Here is a 25133-nt window from a genome sequence, read left to right on the forward strand (position 1 = left end):
TTTGTTGAGTGCTACCATCCTAGCAAGTGAAATTATTATGGAACTGCTCACTTTAATCTGAATTCAAGTACCATCACATATTCTGAAAATCACTTCTGTTGCTTTATTTCTGGAGAGAGTTAGAACTGCCAGGGGACAAAAACTCTTTTAAAAAGAGTCCCTTTGAAAACTCTTATTCCTGGTATTTTATAGGATGAAAACCTGATAGCCATTGGAAAGCTCTGATTCCTTTGAAGCTGTTTTCCTTATGTTACACACGTAGCTATTTTAGGACCTTGTTACTATTTCTCCTTACTGTAGCAAGAGAAAAAACTCATGCTCCTCAATCAATGGCCCCAATGTTGACAAGCAGAATGAACTTTATTTTCCAGTCTGCATTTGTGCAGCCCATAGTTCTAGCAGAAGCTGCACCCAAAATCTGACCACTCTAAGGGTCCATCAGTTGTCTGCTCTGCTTTGAACTGGAGTTGCTAATCCAGAAGGCAACAGAAAGTAAGATTTGTCCATCTTGTCTTCAGCAGCTTGTCAGTTTTCCTGGAGGTAAGAGTTACTTTTTTGGAAGGAAAAACCCTGATGAATGTTGGCATTTGTTTTGAAGAAGCCTCCTCTGTTCCCCAGCCCTGTATGTGAAGAACTCAAATGAACAGAATTCAAATATTAGGTAGTTTTGAGGTGCCTCCAGCTCAGAGGCTCTTTAAACCTTCGATCTGTTTGGCTTTGGCTTGTGTTTTGTTGGCTTCTGTAGAATTTGGTTGGTGTCTTTATTGCTTCAGTTGCAGTAAGGCAGAGCCTGGGCTCGGGGTTGCTGCCTCTTGCAGTCCAGACAGAAAGCTGCAGATGCTCCCAGCAGTGCTAACTATAGACTGAAGTAGCACTGCTCTCATTAGGGTTTGGCAGTATCAGATGTTGATGTCACTCAGGAGGTTAATTCATTTTCATGAATTAGCAGACTACAAAGCAACATAAAGGGAGAATCTTCATAATCTGGATTGATTGATCTTTTTTTTTTCCTTTTTTTTAACCGTTCACTTTATTTCTTTCTGATATTTTTGGAAAAGACTTCAACCAACTTTCAGACTTAAGAAGGACATGCCCAGCTTCCTTAATGTGCCCTTTCCCAAATCCTGCTTGAAAAGAAGTTGACCACATGCACTTTTTTCCTTCCTCAAGAGATTTATTCCGAGGACAGAGTTTGCAGCAACCTTAGACTGACATCTATTAGACATGGAGAAAAGTATTTGAGTTTAACAAGGACTATGACATTGCTTTTTAGTTTCAGCCTCTGGTGGTGGGTGCAGATGCCTTTTTCATGCTGGCAAAACACACGAAGGAGTTAGCATGACCATGCAGAGCTTGTCACAATAGCTTTTTCATTGTCATTGTGCTTGTAACTTATGCTTTGCTGTCAGTCTGGTAGTACCTACCCAAGCCTCTGAACAGAGCATCAGTGGGAGGCAGGGAGTTGAATTTCATCCTTCAAGAAGAGAATGTCAAAACATTCAAAGAGTAGATTTTAGTGTTGTTTTCTTCTCGCTTATTTTCATTATGCTTTTCCTGTTAGTTGCTTAAGTACCACTCTAACCTTGTGTGGCAAAAACAAGAGTAATTAGAAACTCAAATGTTAGCAAATCCTCCTGGGAATTGTTGCATCCCAACGTGCTTCAGAGTCGATGGGAATTATAAGGGGTCAGACATATATATTATGCAGCAAAGAGGGCTCAACTGGGTAATATAGGTTCTTGATTCTTCATGTTCTTAAAGATATTCAGTCCTTAGTGAATACCTACAAACAGAAGTAAAACTCAGGGAAGTAAGAATTGTTGTGTTTAGCAGAGGTTGTTTCCTTTATAGCCAAGACAAATATACACTGAAGGAACACAAGCAAATGTCTGTTGCATTTAAAGAATCTTTGAACTAGAAGTTGGTGTGATGCTCTGCTGAGAGGCTCTGCTGAGAGGCTGCCTTTCCATGGAGTCAGTTTGCTCTGGCATGCCAGGGTTAGGCAGCAATAGGATAAGCCATATTCCTGTTGGATGTGGCAGTGATCTGGCTGGTGTCCAAGAAGGAGCAAATGGTTCAACAGGATTGACACTGAGAACTTCCATTCCCTGAGGATCAGATCACACCATGAAGCAACTGAGTTCAAAGGCAGAAGCAGCATGGATTTCCATGGGTGATTTTCAGACAATAGCAGTGGGACTTAGTGCCTGCCTTAGAGAAAAAAGTGACTGACTCGATAGCTTTAGAAAGGTCCAAAGGCTCAGAAACCTTTGGGATTTTCTGGTGTGGTGAAAATATGTCGGGTGACACTAAAATCTGTGCTGTGATGAGCAGCACTATGTGTGCATGATTGTGGCACTCTATGGGATATGAAGTGCTGGGGCCTCAACCTCAGTGTCAGAGCAGAAAAGACCTGAGGGAATCAGGCTCTGCAGGGAAACACTTGAAGACCCAAGCTCACAGAGCTTAGCATTATGTTCCTTTATCAGAGTCAGAATTACAAATGAGCCCCAAAAAGAAAGGTGGTTACAGTACACATATGCTTTGTGGGGAGGAGCAGTCCCTATGCTGTGCAGTTTTGCTTAGCAGACAACTAATTTCATCTCCTCCCCCACCCACAACTTTTCAGCAGGCATGGGAGAGAAAAAGGGAGGTGTCAGAAACCTTTGTTGTTCTAAAATACAAGAATCCAGTTGACAGGAGTGGAGGAGTTGCCTTGATTAAATCTGAGCTTCCATCATCGTAAGTTGCAGGGATCAGCCATGTGGGCTGGGAAATAATTACAGCAGTGGGGCTGATTCTGGAGGAACAAAGCTTGCTTTAAGGCTTCAGTCCTGCTGGCACTCAACATTTAAACTGCAGTGTTTGCATCTCCTACTGCTTACCCCAGCTTACTCTATTTATGGAATTTTGGAATGTGAACGTGTACAGTAGGAACTGTATTGAAGCTGCAGTTGCTTTCTGTAACCCTTTTACTGGGCTTCACACATTAATTTTGCTTATGTTTTAATGAATAAAAAAAAAAAAAAGTCAGACATTGCAAAGAAACTCACATCACCTGGGCAATAATATTGGCTTTTGGCTCCTTAATGTGGTATTTGTCCTAGAGGTCTGAATGCAGGTGTTGTAAGAGATTGCTACTGATCAACTACCAGCACAAGCCTTGCTTTCCCCATTCTTTGGCTCGTGGTAAACTAAAAAAGAATCTTGTAAACTAAAAAAGAATCTTGTCCTCAACTTTTTTTACACTCAGAGATATGTGAGGGCCATGCAATCTTGCAGTTTCTCTGCTGTTTGTGGACTTCACCTGCTCACAAAGAGAGGAAAAGGTTAATAAGATGTGGTAGCAACACATCAGCTGTGTACAGCCTAAGGAGTCAAAGTAACTGCTCCTACTCACACAGGAAATGCTGATGAGTGATTGTGTGAGATTAGATGTGAGAACAGGTTTTTGTTCTCAAACACTGGGAAGGATGCTGTGTGTTTCCCCACAAAATACTATTTCAAAGCTTTCAGCCACTGTAGGTAGTAATTATGGTTACTTAATACTCAGCTGAGATGAAAAAACAAGGAAGATGAGAGCTTTCTGAAATGTTTTCAGCCTGACACATACAGTGTTCCCCATCTCGATGATTGTGGTCAACCTCACCCCATAATTTTGGGTAAGAATTTATGCTTGACCCAGGGCCTGGCACTCCTGCCTGCCCAGGCTCTGCAGCTCAGCAGTCAAAGTGTTCCTCTGGCATAAGGCAGACCTGGCTGCTGCTGGGTTACCCACATAATGGGATTTGCAACCACATTTCTCATTACCATTTCCTAACTACCAGGCAGCATAAGGGTGTTCTTCTTTTGGCAGGCTGTGAACATGGCATTCCTTCAGTTCCTTTGCTTTCCTCATAGCTGAGCTTCTGAATTTGACCACAACATCAGTTATTGCCTCTTACATAAATGTAGAATTAAACAGAGTTCCTTCAGAGTTGTGTTTGAGTTGCTGTGTCTGCAGCCATTGGACCCACTCCCATTAAATGTCTCCTGTGAAGTGCTAAGTGCTTTAAAATCCTATTGGGAATTACAGGCTTGAGCTGCTTCTGTGGATGGGCAGATAGACCAGGGAGCTGGTTGTTTATTTCACAGTTTAAAGGACTATGAACTGCATAAAGCCAAAGTGGTAAAAATTACAGAGTGCTAAACTTGCTGCAGATTGCTCCCCTACCTGAGTATGGGTTGTGCTGCCTGCAGGATGGAAAACAGGGGAATGTTGAAGGGCAGTAGCAGTGTCTGTCGCTGGTACCTGCCTGGTGAACCATGAGGAATACTATAAAGTTGAGAAAAATAGATTGGCAATTAAGTTACAATCATAGAATCATAGAATGTTTCGGATTGGAAGGGATCTTAATTCTGTATTTTTCTCCTGGGTGGGGTAGGAATACTAGGGAAGGGAAAGATACACTTCTTTCCTCTTTATAAGAGGTGAAGTATCCTATTCCTGTTTAATGTGAAAATTTTGATGCTTGCTTTTTTAGCTTGCTTTGTTTGTGGGGTTTTTTTTTTGATTTCCTAGGAGGTTGAAGGAGATGATCTTTCAAGATCCCTTCCAACCTGTAACTTTCTATGATCTCTGTGGTTTTTGTGATTTCATTAATTTTTTTTTTGACTGAGGTTACCAAACCTCACAGTTCAGTGCAGACTTGCTGAGTCAAGGACTGATACAATTTGCAAGCCACATGTAATCAACAACCATTTTTCTCTACCTGGGCTTTTGGTTTTCTGTTTGATACCAGTTATCCCAGAGGAGAGGAGGAGAGTCCAGGGATCAGGACTGGAATAATCCAGACTGAATAGATACATCATGTGTAAATTTGGCTAAGTCCTGTGATTGCTCTGATACCTCAGTGGGGCTAGGTAAGGTTACAGTAAAAGAAGGCAGGCATGCACTCAAATTTTGAAATAATGGGCTCTGTAGAGAGACCTAAGGTAGCAGTCTGGGCAAATGCAAAATAAGGTTTGTTTTGATGTCTTTGTTGCTATGAGAAAAAAGTCATTGGAGAAGTTTTCTGCACGGTGCCTTGGCTTAAATAGCCAAGTCCAAAATATCTGACTTATGTAGCTGGTCAGCTCAGAGATGTAATAGTATTCCAGCTACTAATCCTCTTCTTATACCAGGGTAAGGTAGGAATGTGTTTCTTCAGAGCTGCTATGTGTAACTGATATGGCCCTTGTGCTTACAGAATGGACTCAATGCTCTGCACCTGGCAGCCAAAGAAGGCCATGTGGGACTGGTACAAGAGTTACTGGAGAGAGGGTCGGCGGTGGATTCCGCCACCAAGGTAAGTCAGGAGTGTCTGGAAGTGTGTTCCCAAAAAGAAAAAGTCAAATGCAAGGGAGAAGTTTAGAAAAAAACAGTATTAAACTACAAAATAAAATAATAATACAAATACCTCACTGGTAGTTAAAATGTTATTGCTATTAAGGCCTGCAAGTCTGTGTTCTTTGCTGAAGCTCATTAGAAGAAAATGAAGAAGGAAAGATAATTGTTATTTTTACAGCCTGTTGACAGGGGAAGCATTAAAAGGTTTTGGCACTGCCAGAGTTTTCATTGTTTCCTGTGACAGGTCCCCAGTGCAGAGAGTGACCATTGCTCAAACTGGTAGATTTTTTCCAAATGTGAAAATGGGTAACTGATGTATCATCTCCAGAACCTTCTCACTCAAGGGGACAATGGAAGAAACACCCATGTGATGAGGATTTTTTGCCTCCAGCCTTTCTCCAGACAGGCACATGCCCATGTCCCACACATTCAATCAGAATGCTATTGGTGTGTGCTGAAGTCCTCCTGATGGGCCAGGTTTGTTGGCTTGAGCAATGTGAAGTTTGGCTCCTGGTGCCCAGGTTGGCTGTGCTCAGCCTTTGCATTCAGTTTCCACCTTGCAGTGCTGATTTTTCATGATTTCTGATGCACAGGATCTCCACCAAGGTCCTCTCTTGGTCCTCAGTCTCCAAGAGAGCTTCTTGCTGCACTTGTCATTTCCATCACTGATGAAAAAACTGAAGGTGCCCCCTCCAAAAACATTTCTAAGTCACCACTCAGTGAAGCTGTTGGTAGAACCATCAGGTTCTAGATAGGACTTTGGGATTTTGTGCTGGTTTTATAAACTTTGATTCTTTAATAAAGCCATTTAAATATTACTTCTAGGATGAGAGATTAGCCTGGAAAAAGTACAAGGCTCTTCTGAAAGCAGAGGTTTACCTCAATGCTGCTGTTTTGTGAGATTATTGCCATTCTGCAGTGCAGCTTGTAACATAAAGTTCACACCTTTCAAAAATATGCATTTTAATTTCATGCCAATTAGAGAGAAAAAAATTCTGTTCTCCATTTAAAAGGCTGCTTTCTGTTACTTAATAGCCAGATCTCCCTTTTGGGTCTTGTAGCAGGAAGTCTTATTTTACATGTGATTTACAGCTTACCTTATGCAGGGCATGATCTCTGGGCATGAATGAAAAAAACCTGTTAGCCTGTACTAAACCTTACCTGAAAGTTTGTCCTGTACCCCAATCTCATCTGATAATTTCCCTCAAAAGTTGTGTTGGGCTATTGGTGTTACACAGCTACTCAAGAAATCTTCATGGCTACATGAAGATCTCCCCATGATGGTTATGGGGGGAACTTTGGGAACAGTAAGATAAAAAAATGTACTCAAAATATGAGTTTTCTAAAGAACTGATGGTCCAAATAATTTCTGAAGAAGGGTAATGTATTTCATTTCTCCCTGTAACAGAAAGGGAATACAGCCCTGCACATTGCATCCTTAGCAGGACAAGCTGAAGTTGTCAAAGTTCTGGTCAAGGAAGGAGCCAATATTAATGCACAATCTCAGGTATGATGCTGTTTTCCCTTCTCTCTTCTAAGAGTTATCTGATGAGATTTTATTAGATACATCTGAGATGTTAGTGATTCCAAATGTCCATGCCTGACAGATAATCAAAGTGATGCTTACTGAGCATTCTCTGGTAAGTAGAATTAAAGTAAATATATTGGAAATCATTGTTATTCAGTGAAATCCTTCAGGAATTCTTGGTGTGCTTTAGTAAATGATTTCAGAACTGCTTTGAAGTGCAGAAATATTGCATTGTGTGCTTGAGCTGAATTTGGTGAGCAGTAATGAAGAAGTGACCGAGTTATCCCAACACATGTTTGAGATACCTGTGGTTCCTTCTATTTAGGATTAGGAACAATTTATCACATAAATACTATGATGGATGTCTGTAAATGCTTCCTTAACTATGGCAACTGTCTGTAAGTGTGAAGGACTGAACAGATGGTATAGACAAGGACTATAGATGGTAAAGAAACTGCATCCTTCTGGAGTATCTTGTCAGTTTGTGACATTCCCAAGTAAATCATCAAGCTAAGAGGGTTCAGACTGGGTGTCAGTGCATCATGCAGTGACCACAAATACTGTTTGTTCAGAAATGGTGTAAGATAAGATGATGAGAGAAACAAGTCATGCTTCAGGGACGGATTAATTTCAAATTAATGTTCCTAGCACTTGCTGTCTATAGGCAAAATAATGGCCCTCAGTTTAATCTTGCTGAGAGATGTGAGCAGAACAAGAAGAGAGTCATCTGACTGACTCATGCAGCTAGGAAATGCCTTCAGGAAAACTGGGACCTGGAAGGATTTTTTACTGTTTGATGTTATGAATTTATGATGGACAGTGCAAAGTAAGTGGAGAGCAGAAGATGAACAAATAGGTTTATAAAGTCATAATCAGGGGTTGGAAGAGACCTCAAAAGATCATCCAGTCCAACCCCCCTGCCAGAGCAGAGTCACCTCCAGCAGTCACACAGAACACATCCAGGCTTTGAATGTCCCCAGAGAAGGAGACTCCACAACCTCCCTGGGCAGTCTGGGCCAGGGCTCCCTCACCCTCACAATGAAAAAATTCTTCCTAATATTTATATGGAACTGCCTGTGCTCCAGTTTATAACCATTGCCCCTGGAATAGGTTTGTCTGTACCTTCAGTACATTCTAAGACAGAGAGAAATAGAAAATTGAAAGAAAATCAGAAACTTCAAAATTAGTAGTGAATAAACATGGTTTGTGATAAGAGATAGTAAAGAGTTGAGCACACATAAGTACAGCTGGTCAAAAAAAGAAAGAAAAAGGAAAAGACACCAACTGAACAGAGTATACTTGAATACTCAAATACTAAGTTTTTTGTCAGGAAGTTCATCATTGATGACAAGATGGAGAGAAAAAATCTTACAAGGGAAGAGCTTAACTGAGCAAGTTAGAAATGAACAACAGTACAAATTAGAGCTAAAATTGGATAAAAACGTGAGAAATTATGAATGAAATGCTCAGTTTCTCTTACATTTTCTCTCAAATCCATTTTTAAAAAAAGATGCTATATATATTGTCACTCTTAAACCTTTTATGAACAGTTTTGATACTGAAGATACATTACATCCTCATCTTCCTCTCTCTTATTTCACACCTTACTTTTTTTAGACTCCTAAGTGCCATTTGTTGGTAATGATACAAGGCCAGTGAAGGTACTCAGGTTGCTCTATCACTTACTCTGTAGAGAATTTGGTTTCTGCCAAGGTCATTCTCATCTCCAGTGATGACAATCTGCCACAGGACAACATTTCTTCACTCACGATACAGATAAGAGCATTCTCAGTTCCAGCTTGTTCAATTTATAGTTTTTCCTTTGTTTTTTTTCTCTATTAAATTGCATAAAACCACTGGCCTTTATCAAAGCTTACTGCCAGTGACATCTGAAACACCACACTGCTTTCCTACTTCCTTGCAATAATGAAATAAAAGAATTATCCCAGAAAATACTATTAAAAACATTGTAACCACTGAGATTACAAACCCCATCTGTGCTATCTGGGATTGTTAATCATTCAGGACTTTGGTTTTATGGGTTTTGTTTTCCTATTAGATTAATTTGCCCTTCATTTTCATGTTGGCCTTCAGAGCTGTTATTTATTCATCTTCCTCTTTTATAAAGTCTGCTCCTTTTGAGCTAGTATGTCATCACTGCTATTTTTAGAAAAGTAATTTCTATTTTGATACAAAGCCTAATTGCACAGTGATTACTAATTGAATGACTCCACTTTCACCTGCATGCATATCATCAGAGAGCTGACATCTTCCTTGGGTGTGTGTCAAGCAAAGTGGTGAAATGAGGGCAAACCCAGAAGTGGCCAGAGAGATCTAGAAGTTGCTGGTTCTTCTTGGCATAGCTCTACCTAGAATGTGACAAGTGTGCAATTGTTTGGCTCAATTAGAGCTGCCTTTTGCTACAAGTATTGCTGGAGAAAATATTTTTCTGATGAGTATCCATAAAGCATTTATTTGTTTGACTGTGGTCAGCAAGCAGATTTAGATACATGTCATCAAGTAAAAAACTCAATTTCTGTAATTTCTCTTATTGATCTGACCATGGTTTTTTGGTCAAGGATAGTTCTGTCCAAGCTGCACTCCTTGGTAACAGAAAATCTTGTCTTGACTGGATGGTACAAACTATGTAAGTGTGTTTAAGCTTAGCCTGCTCCAAGGAACATCACCAGATTTGGTCTGTCCAACCCTTCCCTTTGAGAAATTCCCATTTGTCTTTATTGCTTTCTCTCAAAGTCAGATTTGTATGACCTGACTGGTGCATTATCAGAGGTGTCTGATAAGTGACATCTCATCCTGCTCCATGTGACAATGCCCCTGCTGCAGTAATCCTCATAACTGAGCCTACCTGTTGCCTGTCCCCTGCAGCATGGTGCTGAGCTGTTCTGACCACACATCCCTTATGGAATGGATCCAGCCTGAATTTCCTCCCTTCCAAACAAGGTCAAAATCAGCCTGGTGTGAAGTTATACCTCCTAGCATGAGGGGATTTGACAAATGTCAAGGGACTGGGGAACAAAGAGCTGAAAAATAAAAGACAAAATAAGGAAATATGGTTTGCTCAGTAACTGTAGGGAAACTATCATCTCCTGGAGTCACCTAGGAAAGAAATGATTCCCTTCCATTTGACAGGTTAGAGTTTAGAACAGAATGTGTTCCCCATTAGCTGCTGATGTGCCCTGACCACTGCTTCATCCAGGGGTCCTCCCAAATGGAGAAGCTGCCTTTTAATCATGAGATTATTTAAACTGACCCAGATACAGAAAGCAAGGATTAGATAAATCAGTCCTCCCCCAAGCTGATCTTGTTATTTAAAAGCCCTCTGGTTTCCTTTCCTCTCTATCCTTCTCTAAGCTTATTGCAAACACATTAGCCAAGAAATATTTTTGTTCAAATTTGCTCCCATTCTGGTTACCACTGCCTGTTTCAGCACACAGGGGATGCTCTCATGACTCCTGGAGTATTCTAAGCCAGATTGAAGCAATCCTTAGAGTAGCACAATATTTCTAGCCTCAATATGCTCTCCCAAAAGTGAGTGATAAGAGGGCTTGTTGAATGTCCACATTCAGTGTTAGCACAAAGGCAAAGGGCAGATTTATGTGATTCTCAGAGAAGAGATCAGCTTGTCTCTCTCAGGGTGCCCTGGGATTTGCTTTACCAGAGATTGCTCTGCCCATGGTTTGTAAAGATAATCTTGCCTTCAGAATGGGTTGTGTTTTGCAGAGTATTTGCTCCTCCATTATGACAAAAAGGTTTTAATTCCACCAACTGGGCTTTCTGCTTTTATATCAGTGTATTTAGAGAGCCAGATTGTCAGCTGCTGCATATCAAGAGGAGTCATTTAGCTGTAGTTCATCATTGCTAATGTAATCCAGGATCAGGCCCATTATCTCTTCACTGGGGGCTGGGGGGGGGGAAGGAAGAAATGCCTTCTGGAGGATTATGTGGATTTTGAGAGATGTAAACAAAAGTAATAGATTAAGAACAATGAAAGAACAGATATATTTCTTCATCCTGCCTTAAACCAGTCCAAGTTTCTGCTGCCTGTCTCTTACAGTGATTATCAATTACTGATAAACAACCCTTATTCCTGATCTTGAAGCGTGATGTCTGGCAGCATGGAGTGGGATGCTGTGCATGGGAGACTGAGGTGGTGCTTACAGATTGTCCCAGAATTCAGAGTAACAGAGTGTGAACATAATGATGATTATTGACACCAACACCTTCACGTGGGACTTTCCCATTTTCCCAAGTAATTCATACAGCTACAGAAAAAATAACCCTCTGAGCATGACTGGTTTGGGGTGTCACCTGCAGAAGCAGGAGCAGGGTGGTGTGGAGATTTGGGATTTGTTGGCTTTCTCTCAAAAGCTGCTGAGGATCAGGAGCTCTTAAGGAACAAAGGAGGGTCCTGAGCCAGTTTGATGTCTGTCTCTGCAGCCATGGAATAACTGAATGTGTCAGGATCCCAACAAAGACTGAAAAATACAAACTCAAAGGCCAGGCTCTGCCCTGCTGAAGATTTTGGGCCTTAACCCATGCCCATATCAAGGTTATGTTTATCTGTGTATGACTGATCTCTTCCCAGTATTCTCCATCAGCTCAGTTTCTACTACAGGTTCCCTCTTTGTAAAAAAGACATTTCCAAGGCACAGAACATCTTGATTTCTCTTCTGACTGTGTTTCAGGCTCTGTTGTTGCTTTGCTGTCCTTGCAGAGAAAATCGTGATATCTGAAGCTACTAAAATAGAAATGTTTGTGCTCTTTAAATTTGGTGTTTGAGCTGGGAAGGGACTTGCAGCACAATACACCTCCCAAGAAGGGGTTCTTGTAATGGTGAAGTAACAGGTGTCTTATCCATGGGGGTACAGTTGGAGTCCTGTGTATGAACTCTGCAAGTTCATCACAAGCCTAGACATCATTTATCAGTTGGCTTTATAATTATTGCAGTGGGGTAAGGATAGAGTAGAAAACACTATTTATATGACTAGGGAGTTAGTGAGACAGCTGGGGTGGTGCTATTTTCAGTGCAGGTTTCTGTGTCACTACATTTAAAAAATTTATTTATTGCAAATTAGTTTGATGACCTCAAACATGTGAATACTCTTTTGTGTTGTTTTGTTTGCTTAGGCATTTGGCCCAAGAAAGGAGAATCATCAGCCTCTCTAAATCCAGGCATTCTGGCCTCTTTTTCTAACTGCTTTTCTCAGCTTTAATCTTTATGGTCTACAGGGGCCCTTTTGGCCCCAATTTCTGCTGTGAGTAATGAATGTAAGGAGTGATGCAATCATTAGCTAACACTTGTTGGGGAATTTTACAGGAGGGCAGAATCCAGTAGCTCTCTGTGCCCTTACAGATGTGCCACTTTACAGTGAATAACTCTGTGCTCACAAATGCTTACAACAAACCTGTGTGACATCCTTGCACTTTCCAGCTTGGTTATAAAAGGAAATGATACTCCAGGAAAATTAATATATACTGATATGCTGCACATTTTGAAACATGGGGGAAAGAGTCTTAAGGTGCTTTCCTCACTACCAGAACTCCATAGTCTTTAATTTACAAAGGTAATTAACAAAACTTCCCTCCTTGAGGGTGCTGCCAGCATCACAACAGTTAATGTTTAGCATTCTGACATCTTTTTCCCTTGAAAAATAATGTGAGTTATATAATTGTTTTATGAAAAATGCATTTTAAGGGAAAAGAAAGAGGAATGTGAATAATTGGTCAAATTAACACTGTGTCAACTTTCAGATTTTGATGTAAGCTAAGAAAAAAGAGTTTTAAAAATTGAACTAGCTACCTCGATCTATCCTTAATTCACCCTTTTAGGCAGAGAATCTCTCCTGCTAATATAAAATCCTCTTATGTGGTGTTTATTTTTAGACTGGCTGAAAATCATGCTCTGAGCATAAAGCATGACAAAGTTCCCAGTGATAGTGTGTTCTTAATTTAGCTTGCAAAGTTGCATTTATTTGTAACTCTCGTATTTGGTTGATTGAAAATTAATTAATTGCTTGGGCTGTTAAAGGGTTTGTCACTGAGTAACAGAATGGCTGAGGGTGGAATACACCCTCTGGAGGTCATCTGTCCCACCCTCCCTGCTCAGTCAGGGTCACCTACACCAGGCTGCCCAGGACCATGTCCAGAGAGCTTTTGAACATCTCCATGGATGGGGGCTACTCAGCCTCTCTGGGAAACCTGTGTCACTGCTTGGTCACCCTCACAATGGAGAAGTGTTCCCTGCTGTCCAGAGGGACCCTCCTGTGTTTCCTTCCCTGCACAATATATCTGAATTTCCTTCCCTGTCCAAGAGGGAACAGCCTCTGCTGCAGTGCTTATTGCCTCTCCCCTGCAGTATTGGGGGCTGAGATAAAGGACAACAGGAAGTGAAGGCAGAGCTCCCAGCTCCTGACTGATGTGTTAATACCTGACATGAATCAGATTTTATAATCCACAGGAATTGTTTCATGAGTAATGTAAGATTGTCCCCCCCCTTGTCTCAGTTTTGTCTCATTCTTTGTGCTGGTATCTTCCTTTATATGGAGCTGGCTTAAATGCTAACACGATGAGAAAGAGCAGCAGGCACAGGGAGGAAGGTAGAGAAATTTCACTTAGGCTTTTTTTTAGGTTATGTTTACTGCTGAGTGCTACAAAGGAAACTCTTGAGTGACCCAAAGGAAACTGAGCTTTTTTATGGGCAGGATTTTGTGCACAGAATCTTATCTGAATGTTGGCTGAGAAGTACAGTTGTAGGATTGTAGTGAAGTTTGCAGGAAAACAAAACAAAACCAAACCTATATTTACTTTTCATTTGTAAACCTTAGAAAATAAGTTTTTTCCTATCCTTGATATGAAACAAGATTGGGAAGAGCAATTTGCCAAAGCACCAAACCAAGAACCAATGCATTGAGATGGTGAGGGAGAGGAGGCAAGAGGCCTGGATAGGGCAATCTGATGATTTTTTTGACCTTCTGACTGGTAATTACATCTTAAGAGTAAATGGGAGAGAGCTTTGTTGTATGTAAAGAATTGCATCAGATGTCAGTTGTCTGTCCTGGTAATCTCAGTGATCTAATACAGTTGTAAACAGTTCCTGCAGGCTTTTAAAATAAAATAGATATATTTGTCTGGGTTTGCATGAGCTGTTTAATCACAGGATATGTTGATAGTCCTCATGTTTCATCTTAAAGGAGGCAAAGTGAGGGAAGAGGTAATATATCCTTATTTTCTCTCTTTTCCTTTGTATTAATACAGGGATAAATGTTGTTATATGGATATCTTCATCAACGACTTGGATGAGGGTATGGAATGTACCCTCAGCAAGTTTGCTGATGACACTAAGCTGGGAGGAGTGGCTGACACACCAGAAGGCTGTGCTGCCATTCAGAGAGACTTAGACAGGCTGGAGAGTTGGGCAGGGAGAAACATGATGAAATTCAACAAGGGGAAGTGTAGAGTTTTGCATTTGGGGAAGAACAACACGATGTCCCAGTATAGGTTGGGGGCTGAGCTGCTGGAGAGCAGTGTAGGTGAAAGAGACCTGGGGGTCCTGGTAGACAAGAAGATGCCCATGAGCCAGCAATGTGCCCTTGTGGCCAAGAAGGCCAATGGCATCCTGGGGTGCATTAGAAAGGGGGTGGTTAGGAGGTCAAGAGAGGTTCTCCTCCCCCTCTATTCTGCATTGGTGAGGCCACACCTGGAGTATTGTGTCCAGTTCTGGGCCCCTCAGTTCAAGAAGGACAGGGAAGTGCTTGAAAGAGTCCAGCACAGAGCTACTGAGATGATTAAGGGAGTGGAACATCTCCCTTATGAGGAAAGGCTGAGGGAGCTGGGTCTCTTTAGTTTGGAGAAAAGGAGACTGAGGGGTGACCTCATCAATGTTTTCAAATATGTAAGGGGTGAGTGTCAGGGAGATGGAGTTAGGCTTTTCTCAGTGGTGACCAGTGATAGGACAAGGGGTAATGGGTGTAAATTGGAGCACAGGAGGTTCAAGTTGAATATCAGAAAGAATTTTTTTACTGTAAGGGTGACGGAGCCCTGGAACAGGCTGCCCAGGGGGGTTGTGGAGTCTCCTTCACTGGAGACATTCAAAACCCGCCTGGACACGTTCCTAGGGGATGTACTCTAGGGGGCCCTGCTCTGGCAGGGGGGGTTGGACTAGATGATCTTTCCAGGTCCCTTCCAACCCCTAGGATTCTAGGATTCTATGATTCTATATAGACATTATAGGCAGGTCAGTCATTCAAACACTCTGGCTGCTCCGCAGAGTTGGGAAGATGTTTCCTTCTCACTCAGGTTCTGCATCCAAGGAGTGAGGTTCCTCGAAAGCCATAAAATAAAGCTCAAGCAAACTCCATGGCTGTTTGTATGATTTCCTAAATGCTCTAATAATCCCTCTGCTTCTTCAAACCCTGTCCTTCATTAGGGCTTGGGCAAAATTTAATGATACAAATTCTGAGTCATAGATAGACTTGCCAATTTGCATTAATAGCTTGAAGAATCATTGAGAGCTGCTCATTTTCTCAAATTAGCAAGTGAATCACTGAATGGAAGGAAGAATGGAGTATATAATATACTCTATTTGTTTAGTGTTAATTTCTCATATTAACTTTATATTACAGCAGTAAACATCTTGCAGTATACATCTGTAAGGATAATGAAATCTGAGTACTCTGTCCTTACTGCAAATCCTCTGATGAAATCATTGTTTGAAAGTGACTGTTATACATCATTACCAAATTAATTTCTATTTTTCAGATGATGCTCAAAATCTAAACATACAAACTTAATATAAATACACAGCCAGGCTTCCAGAAAAAGCAAAAAGAAGGGGTTTTCTCCTTTTCCAGGTCACATTTATTTGCCACAGTCAGTATTTTTACTTCAATTCTGGACTGTGTTTATTCAGTATGGGACCATAAACCCAAGAACCTTCTGAAACAAGGAGGGGAGAGGTCAGTCTCCTTTGCAATGTGTTTATGGAGAATCATTTACCAGAATGTCATTGGTTCAGTAGGAGTGAAATAGAAGTCTGAGGAAAACATGTTTTCTTCAGTTTACAGAGACCTGGCATCTTGAGCTTTGAAGTATCTCAGAAGCAGAAGAGAGAAACCAAGTATTGGCATGTAACTCTTTGAAATGACAAGATCAAAAACTGGAGAGGGGATTTTAGAGGAACAAAAGTATAGGAAACAAGGGGAAGGCTTTGGTTTTGTCCTGGGCATTTCTATTTAATGGCAGGAGGGAGACAGAAACGTGCTGTATAGGAGCCAGCCAGCTGGACACAAGATAGAGGCTGTGCAGGATGGAAGGAGACATGGAAGTCTGGGGATCTGGTGGGTAAAAGAGAAAGCAGAACTCCAGCAGGGCTGACAGGAATCCCACTGGGCAGAGGTGGGATACCAGGAATCCCAAAATAGGAGTTTTCTGGTCAAGAACCAGAAGTGTTGAGGTCAAGAACACTGTGATTAGGAGCTCTAAAACCAGCTTCTTCACTAAGAAATGGACTTCACCCTGCTTGTCAAAAAAATTGGGCTAGACCTTGCCAGGAGAAGAAATTCAGTGTGTCTGGTACAGGCAGTTTTGCAAATAGACCTTGGCATGCTGTTACAGTTTCCAAAATAAGCCAGATTTGAAGAGGATGCATACCATAGTTTTAAACTATAAATAAAGCTTTGAAGAAACAAACAAAAAAGCTATGGGTTTATGTGCAAACATTTTTCTTTCTTTTTTCCCCAATTGCTGTATTACCAGGTATGATTATAGCACATGAGGTTTTATCTGTGATATATAATAGGTCCTCTTCTGGAGCTCTGGGTGAAAAAAAAGTTAGTAGTTCTTGGTACTAAGTGGTCATGAAGTCATACATGTTTTGTTTACCATCTCTTAATCCAGGATTTATTGTCGTGATCCCGTTCCAGAACGAGGGACTTGAGTTGATTAAAAAAATAAGATTCTTCAAAGCTTTTAAGCAAATTGATTTACTCTGGCTTGAAAATTCTCATATTCCCCTTGTTTATATTAGTTGGTGTGATCCGTGTGTCCAGCCACGTAATACTCAGTGCTAGAAGGATTTTGCAGATATTACTGTGTAAAAACCTGCTCTGATAGACTTTCATATTGAAGTGCTGATGAGGCAAGTGGAAAATTCCTCTTAGTTAAACCTAATAGGCTGCCATTTTGTTTCTTTCTGGGGTGGGAAGGCAAAGCAAGGCAATGAGCCAGCTGGGTTACCTGCAGTTGTCTCTGTGTGAATCCATCCAGGTGCAGTGGAAAAGAACCCAATCTGTTCATCCTTCCCACTGCCAGCTCCTGGCAACCCCCTGCTCTTCTTCAGCTTCCCAATGCCATGCTGAACAGCATTCCTTCAGTTCACACTGGGAGGGCATCTCTTGTCTCTTCCCCCTGTTAAAGAGTTGGCTGAGGAGCAGCGTGGAACCCAGCACAGCTCCTGACTTACTCCTTTGCCTGCTTGGTGCTTCCAGTTTTAGCAGTGAGTTGGGAGGAGGGAAGCTGCCTGTCAAAATGCCTTTTACTCTTACAAGGCTTTTCTTGAGGTCTAACATGAATGTTCTCTCCAGCAACCTTGGTGAACTGTGCCTTTTTCCAAGTGTTGTAGTCATCCTGAACATGCAGAACAGACCTTTACTCTCCTCTGTAAAGACTGTTACCTTCTTTTCCTTCTATTTCCCCTTTCCATACAGGACACCACCAATTACTTGTCTTTTCTCAAAGGAAAAGATTCCCCAGGGAGATATATTTTTGTTCTGCTGTCTTTATGATAGCAGAATCAGCTCATTGACCAGTGGCCCTCTGGTAGACCACTGTGACCTTCATGTTCTTATCTGCAAAATTCTCCCCTACGTTGTCATTCCTTGTCTGCATAGTTAGTTTTTTTCCTGCCATAATGGAGAAACCTGTGTTTGTTCTTACCAAATAGCATTTCCAGCTCTTTTCTCCAGGGTAACAGAAGCCTTTCAAATTATGATCTTGTGGGGTGTAGACTTGCAGTCTGTCTTGTTCATGCTGTCTGTAATTGGTGAGAGCACTCTGCTCCATCCTTCAAGTCATCACTGAGAATATTGGATGATACAGACCCCAGGCAGACCAAAGACAGACCCCTCTGTAAAGCCACTCAAAATAAATACCACAGTTTTACCACTGAACTGCTGCTAACTGTGCCCTGGGTGCCATTTTGTTATTAAATGTCCCAAGGTTGCTGACAGAAGACCCAGGATATTTTGCAGAGCAGTATTTAAAAGCTTGCTACAATATATATGACATATCATATGACCCACACAACATAACCAACACTCGTTGCCTGAGCAGTCTTCTACATTTGTAAATGCAGAGAGGGGTTGTAAAGACATCAGTTCTGCAATCAAGAGTGTTATCTAGTGACTGAAAAAAAGAGCTTTCATTTCCTCAGGAAATCACTGGAATGTTTCCACAGCAGGTTTGCTGGAAAGAATAGTGTTGGCTTCTCTGAAACAAGGTTCTTTGTTATCACAGTATTTGCATCAATTCTGACTTTAAATGCACATCTTATCAATCAAGCTTATCATTCAGCACACAAGATGAAAAAAATAATTGCATGTTTGAGTTCTGGTTTGTGGTCTATGTTCTAGCTAAAAGTGCCATTCTGAGACAGAAGAATGTTTTCAGAAGTATAGGGGATTGTGTCATCTTATGTTACATGGGAACTTACAGAGTAGGAGAGAGTTTTTCTAAGACCTTTTTAACAATCCTAAAACCTGCTTATAAGAAAATTATTGATTAGGCAGACAGCTCATTCCTATGCCTTTCTTTCATATGGATTTCCTACCTAATGAATTAAAATATTTTCGTGGGAAGAAAGGACTTGTGTTTCTGATGAATTTGCTATATTTTAATTTTTAAAAAAATTATTATCCAGAGCAGAATATTTTAAGGACTTTAGGACATTTTAATGAATGTTTATAATTAAAGAACAGATGAACTTACTGTATGGTCAGAAATGCAGTTGTTAATTTGCAAGGTTGAGATCCTTTATATTTGATGTTTTGCAATGTTTTATGTATTACAGAATTGTTTGTATTATGTTAAGCCTTTGTCATTGCTGCTCAGCTTGTCATGAGGTATGGACATTATGGTCTCCAGGGGATGATGTCTTTGGTTAAGTTAATGCAATAAATGGAGGAAAGCCTTGCTTTCCTGTCAGCTTTCATAAAACTTTATTACCAGCTTTACAGTCCCTGAACATCATCAGCAAGGAATAGCTGCATTAATAATTGGTGTGACCATTGCTTCCCTAAAATGTGTGTCAAAAGAAAAGTGGTGTGAAAGCATTTAGAGTTCTGTGGGTTTAAATGCCATTAAATATTCCCATATTAAGTTAAAAAATACAAAGTTGCTCTACTTACATACTTAAAACCCTTCAATTAGAGAAGCACAAATGTATTTTTAGCCATGTATGTATTTGGGGTTCATTATTGTCAGTGTATTCTGTTTCCTCATTACAATATTGTGTGTTCTTCCTAGAATGGCTTTACTCCTCTATATATGGCAGCTCAAGAGAACCACATTGAAGTGGTGAAATATCTCCTGGAGAATGGAGCCAACCAAAGCACAGCTACTGAGGTGAGGTGCACTGATCTTTTTTTACACACACTCTTGTTTTCCTTTGCCTTTATTTTCAGATCACCTAAAGTCAAAGATTTCTGAGAATCTTTTGAGAACTTTCGTTGCAAAGAGTTGTAGTTATGAATCTTATTCTTTTTTTTTTTCCTTTTATACACACAGAAGACAAAGGTAAACTGCTCTGTGGTGAAAAGGGAGGAAATCCAGCATGATTCATTTAACAGCAAAATTTTCACTGACTTCCATGAGGGCAGGATTTTCACCTTCATTTTGTGCCCATTTCTCCTATTGGCTTCCCAGAGAATTTTCTGAAAAATGAATGAGGCCTTGGAGAGAGGTCCCTGAGGTGGTAGAAATTCTAGGAGGCCAAGGTGGTATTGTCAGGGGAGTGTGAAGGGAGTAGTTGATCGATCAAGTCTAAGTGGAGAAGTGGAGCATTTAATTTAACAGATTTATGTCTCCAACAAAGCCAATGAAAACTGAAGCATCCTGGAGTGCCACCACCTGAGCAACAGACCTCTCTTCAGGATGCTTTTTCATTTGCACCTTCAGATCTGGACAAAAATTGGTGAATAGAATAGTATAGCATATAACTCCCACTCTTGGCTATGTAAGGAGTTTTCTGGGTCAAGTAGTTTGGAAGGTTGCTTCTGCTTCTTCTTCATCCAGCTGAAAAGCATGTGGGACAGACTGTGAATGCCTGAATTAGGACCATGAGGACTCTGTCAAGAAGGGTGTCTCTGTACAGTATGAAATGGAATAAAACCAATTAGGATCAAGAGTTAGTCACTCATAAGCTTCCCTTTAGATCAGAATTATTTTCTCCATAGAGAGAAAGAGTGAGAAACAAGCAAGTAAATGCACAAAAGTGATGAGTAGAGTCAGGTATCTGTGGTACTGGGTTCATAGAACTGCTCAGATAGAAAGGTACCTCAAGAGGTCACTTACTCCAAACTCCAGTTCCCCTCAGTGAGGAGGGATGGCAACTGGACCTCTGAATATTCATTATTGTCTGCAATTAGCATAAATTGGAAACCAAATGGCAAGGATCACATCAGTGAGCTCAGCAGGCAATGTGCTCTTTTCTCCTCAGATGCTTTATTTCTGCTGCTGGCCCAAGTGGGTATGAACACTCAGAAGGGTGGTGGTCATTGCTAAGTTCTGCATTTCCTGGGTGTTCTGTAAACGTGCAGTAACTTCAGGGCAAGCAGGGCAGACAATGTGGAGAGATGAGACTCCATCTCAAGAGGACCTGAATCTTAGGAACTTTCTTCTGCAAATGAGGGGGTTTGAGCACAATGGGGAAAACCCCTGGGTCATGCAGACTTCACTCATCCTGTTTTCTCCTCTTGTTCTCTGATTGCCAAACGTTCTTTTTTTTCAAACCAAGGGGGGGAGTGAGCAGACTCTGTGCTGCAAATCATGTTGGCTTCGTGTTTGTTCTATGGATATGGATGTGTTGTGGGAAGCAGTAATAGGAAAGTTCCTCTCCTGTCAGAGCTTTTGCTGCTGTTTAGTACTTTTTCCTTGTCTGCACAGAAACTTAACCTTTTTGCAATGGCTCCACAGACAGATGGATTTGAAATGATGATGCCTTTATGCTCACCCTCCTTTCCTTTGACCCAAACTGCTAGTGTTAACAGCTGCTTTACTGTCCCTTCTTTCAATGGATACTGTACCATTTGATGCCAGCTCCTAAAATACTCCTCTCTTGAACAGTATATATGGTGATCATGTTACATGGCAGCTCTCTGAAGTATGAAATCCTGTGTGATTGCCAGGCAACGTGGCAGAAACACACTCCTGTGAAGGAGCCAAGTGGAACTGGGGCTCTCTCCCAGCTTGGCTGCAGCCTGTGGTCACCTGCTTGCAGCCTTTCTCCCAGTAACTTTTGCTGTCTGTGATGATCAGGTGCACTGGCAATCCATTCATTAGTTTACAGGAACTGTGAGGCCAATATGATTATAATTAGTGTGACCTCTGCTTGAATGCAGACATCCAGGCATTGCTGGAACTCAAGAGGACAGTCTGACTTTTTTAGAAGAAGGCAGGGAAAAAAAAACCAACAAATGAAATGCCCCTGCTCTGAGCCTGACTCCAAGCCACTGACCACTCTCACACATGCCCAGATGGAGTCTCATGACAGAAGGAACAAATGGTACATGAAATAAACCTGACCTGAGGATGCCTCTCAAATTCATGGAGAAAGACCTGCTGTTCAGCATCCAAGATTGGCTGTCCTCATGTAGGGATGGGATGCAGAGAGGGAAAAGCTCTCATCAGCCACCCTTTCTAGAAATAGTAGGAGAGGGAATGCAGAAAGACTTGTGGCCTATTAGGGAAGGATGGAAGGTAAAGTGATGCAAATCCAATGGGTGGTCTTGTCTTTGAAGCTTTGAAACTTGCACTGCCTTTGGATATATTTCATTTCCTCTAATGCTTATATACCTATAGATACAAAATGAGAGTAAGGATGAGCTCAGTTTCACAGGGCCTCTAATCCAGGATTTGTTCTCATGTTCCCAGAGGTGAAAGGCAAATGCATTAAGCCATTTCAACACCTAATACAGCCCCAATCTCAGAATTATCTTTACAGTTCAGCTGTTTCATCAGCTGTTCACCCTTTTTTAATTCACTGTACAGAATTTAATCTCAGTTACAGAAAGAAACCGTAGTAGTATTGCTGTTACAATGCACCTACCCACAGTTCTACAGAAAAGGGAGTGAATGTTATTAGATTACTAAGGGGGAAAATTCTGGCAATTCTTCCAATGTTTCTTTCATAAGTTAGGGCTCTTATTCCTTCCTAACTTGTCCTCCATTATTTTGTCACCTTTCTGTATTCCTATTTCAAATTAATTCTGTCTAATTCCTATACCATGTATCTAAATCAGTTTTCTCTCTTTCTGGCTACTATAACTCTAGTTATTCCTTCTGACCTAGACATAGAAGCCTTTGTTTTGCTCCTTTCCCTTTTCTTTTGTTGTTCTTCACCATGCCTTAGGTCACAGACACAGTTGAGATCTGCTCTGTCCCTTGTGGTTCAGCTGCCTTCCAATCTAGTGTGTGGTTACAGCTTGGCCAGCATGGAGGGCTGGAGCTACATTCAGATTTATAATCAGAAGAAAAGGTATAGGAGCAGGCAGAACTTGGGACACTTTACTTGTATTTCACTGGATGTGGTGGTGCAGCTGGTAGTCACAGAATCACTGAATGTCAGGCACATCTGAAGATCAGTGAGTCCAAGCCCCTTGCCAGAGCAGGACCAAAACTAGGACAGGTCGCTCAGCAACGCATCCAATGGGTCTTGAAAGTCCCCAGAGGAGACTCCATAACTTCTCTGGGTAGTCGAACGTGCTCATCAATTTCTGTTTGTGAACAGCGCTGTGCAAATCCCTGTATCTGTACAACCTCCAGCTCACTGAGCACATCTTGTTTATTCTCTACCAGGATGGCTTCACTCCTCTGGCTGTTGCACTGCAACAAGGACACAACCAGGCGGTGGCCATCCTCCTGGAAAATGACACCAAGGGGAAGGTGAGATTACCAGCTCTGCACATCGCCGCTCGAAAAGACGACACCAAGTCAGCAGCACTTCTGCTGCAGAACGACCACAACGCCGATGTGCAGTCCAAGGTAACAGCACGCTGCTGGGAGGGAACGGGGCAGGCACGGCACAGACCCGATGGGCAACAAACTTCTCCTCCTTCTGTTAATGCTTAAAGGGAATTTCTTCCATGGGGAAGGACGAATTGCTCAACCAGTATCATCAGGGATATATTGGCAGTAATTGCACAGGACTCGTTTTCCTGCTTTTTAGTTCCACCTCCCATGTTTTACGTAACCAGCTTTTGCTCGTTACTTGCGAACCAGTAGAGACTGGAATGGAAGCAGAATCACTGCTTTCCTATTAATAGGATACTGGTTTATTGCCCATGGGATCATACGTTGTATTTAAAGTTAATGCATGCACAAATGGCTTTTCCCATAATTAACAGCATAACTCATTTCAAAAAGCAACATAGTTCTTCATTTTGTGGCCAGTCTTTAATATTGTTCCTCTTTTTCCCAAACCATGCTGCATCAGATGATGGTGAATAGGACGACTGAGGTACCGAGATCAAAAATTTTTAATTACTCTTTCTGTTATTTATAATTATTTTCTCTACTCTTTGGCAACCCTTCTTTATTACTTAGCACTAAAAGTGATAATATGACTCTTTTTTAATACCTAGAAATTTGTGACTCCACAAACCTATTTTTATTCATCCTCTGTCTTAGAATTTCTTTTTGTTTGTGCCACTATTGAAGTAAACTTTTGAGAATTCATGTCAGTTCAAAGAAGTCTGAAGCGAGTTATAGAGCTAAGAGGATAAAGATGCTTTTCTAGCTCAATCTCATTAATTATGAAATTGCACTCACTTGACATAACTAAATCAGGGTGTCTGGCTCAGCCAGAATAAGGGTAAAATTCATTTTCTGTCTTTTACAATAATAAATAAAATCAAACCCTACAAGGTAAAAACTTGTTCAGAGCATCTGGTTATTTTTACCATTGCTCTTATCACAATCTTTTCAATCAAGTTTTGAAAAGTCCTTCAGGGATAGCACATAATCAGAATTAACCTGCAGCAGACAGCATTACATTTCTCAGGTTCTGGAAACACCAGCTCTCCAAGCACTTTCACAAAAAGATCATGGGTCTGGTTGGCTACAACTGTGACTCTTCTCTCTGGCAGCTGCCCATGGGCATGTTCTTCACCATGGTCAGTATGAAGACCACACAACCATCACATTCCTTCTCAGAACCTTGTGTTTGCCACCAGGCAAACATGAGTCTGTGCAAAGGTGGTTCAGGAGATCCACATTCAGTCTATAGCTTGATGCAGTATCATATTTGTGGGCCCAGTATCCTTAGCAGACATTTCCCTGGTAATTTATCCCAGCAAGAAGACAATGAATATAAGGAGTGTTTGACTGTACTTCGACCAGGATCACCTTTGGGCTGAAGGGAAAGTAAAAGGAATTAGGGTAAAATAGTGGGCTGAATGCTGGATCTTCTGGAAATAAAGTTGATGTAATAAGTGATTTAAAATGTACACTGAAAGAAATGAAAGCTAGCTGAAAATACAGTATAGTCTGGAAGCCAAAAGTATTTCTCTCTATAACTAACAGTGAAATCTGATAAATCAGTGTAAAGCTCTTCAGGGAAACCTCAAAAGCAAGGTCCTTTCTACTTGAATTACTTATGAGACTAAAAGCTTGCTCTGTCCTAGTTTTTGAAAAATTAATGTTTTTTATGTTGTTAGGCAATTCTGTATCTCATAGCTGAAGCAGGTTTCACCTTCTAGTGTTGAAGAGGCAATAAATAAATTGGTTTTTTTCTGATGTGTATAGATGGCAAAGTTTCTTCAGATCCTTTGAGATCCAAATTGTATATAAATAGAGATAATGATGATTCTTATACTGTGGTACTAAGTAGTTTCTCATGTACAACAAACTCTTGGGTTGATTTTTGAATAACTACTGTTTCCTCCAACAACACCAAAAAAAAAAAAAAAAAAAAAAAAAAAAAGAAAAAAAAAGTTTTTGATATTT

General features: G+C 41.0%; 1 protein-coding gene across 50 annotated transcripts in view; it reads left to right on the forward strand.

Annotated features, from left to right (window-relative positions):
* ANK2 (ankyrin 2) overlaps window positions 1–25133 on the forward strand; it is a 301049-nt gene that overhangs the window by 175522 nt on the left and 100394 nt on the right. For 48 of the 50 annotated variants that reach the window (XM_071744070.1, XM_071744078.1, XM_071744086.1 and 45 more), the window contains 5 exons: window positions 5229–5327; window positions 6777–6875; window positions 19437–19535; window positions 22986–23171; window positions 23623–23646. In XM_071744070.1, coding sequence (XP_071600171.1) covers window positions 5229–5327; window positions 6777–6875; window positions 19437–19535; window positions 22986–23171; window positions 23623–23646 — 507 coding nt within the window. The remainder of the gene's footprint in view (window positions 1–5228; window positions 5328–6776; window positions 6876–19436; window positions 19536–22985; window positions 23172–23622; window positions 23647–25133) is intronic. The other 2 variants (XM_071744065.1, XM_071744077.1) reach the window with 1 other exon arrangement.

Source organism: Heliangelus exortis, chromosome 4 (genome assembly GCF_036169615.1).
Source record: "Heliangelus exortis chromosome 4, bHelExo1.hap1, whole genome shotgun sequence".
Taxonomy (NCBI): domain Eukaryota; kingdom Metazoa; phylum Chordata; class Aves; order Apodiformes; family Trochilidae; genus Heliangelus; species Heliangelus exortis.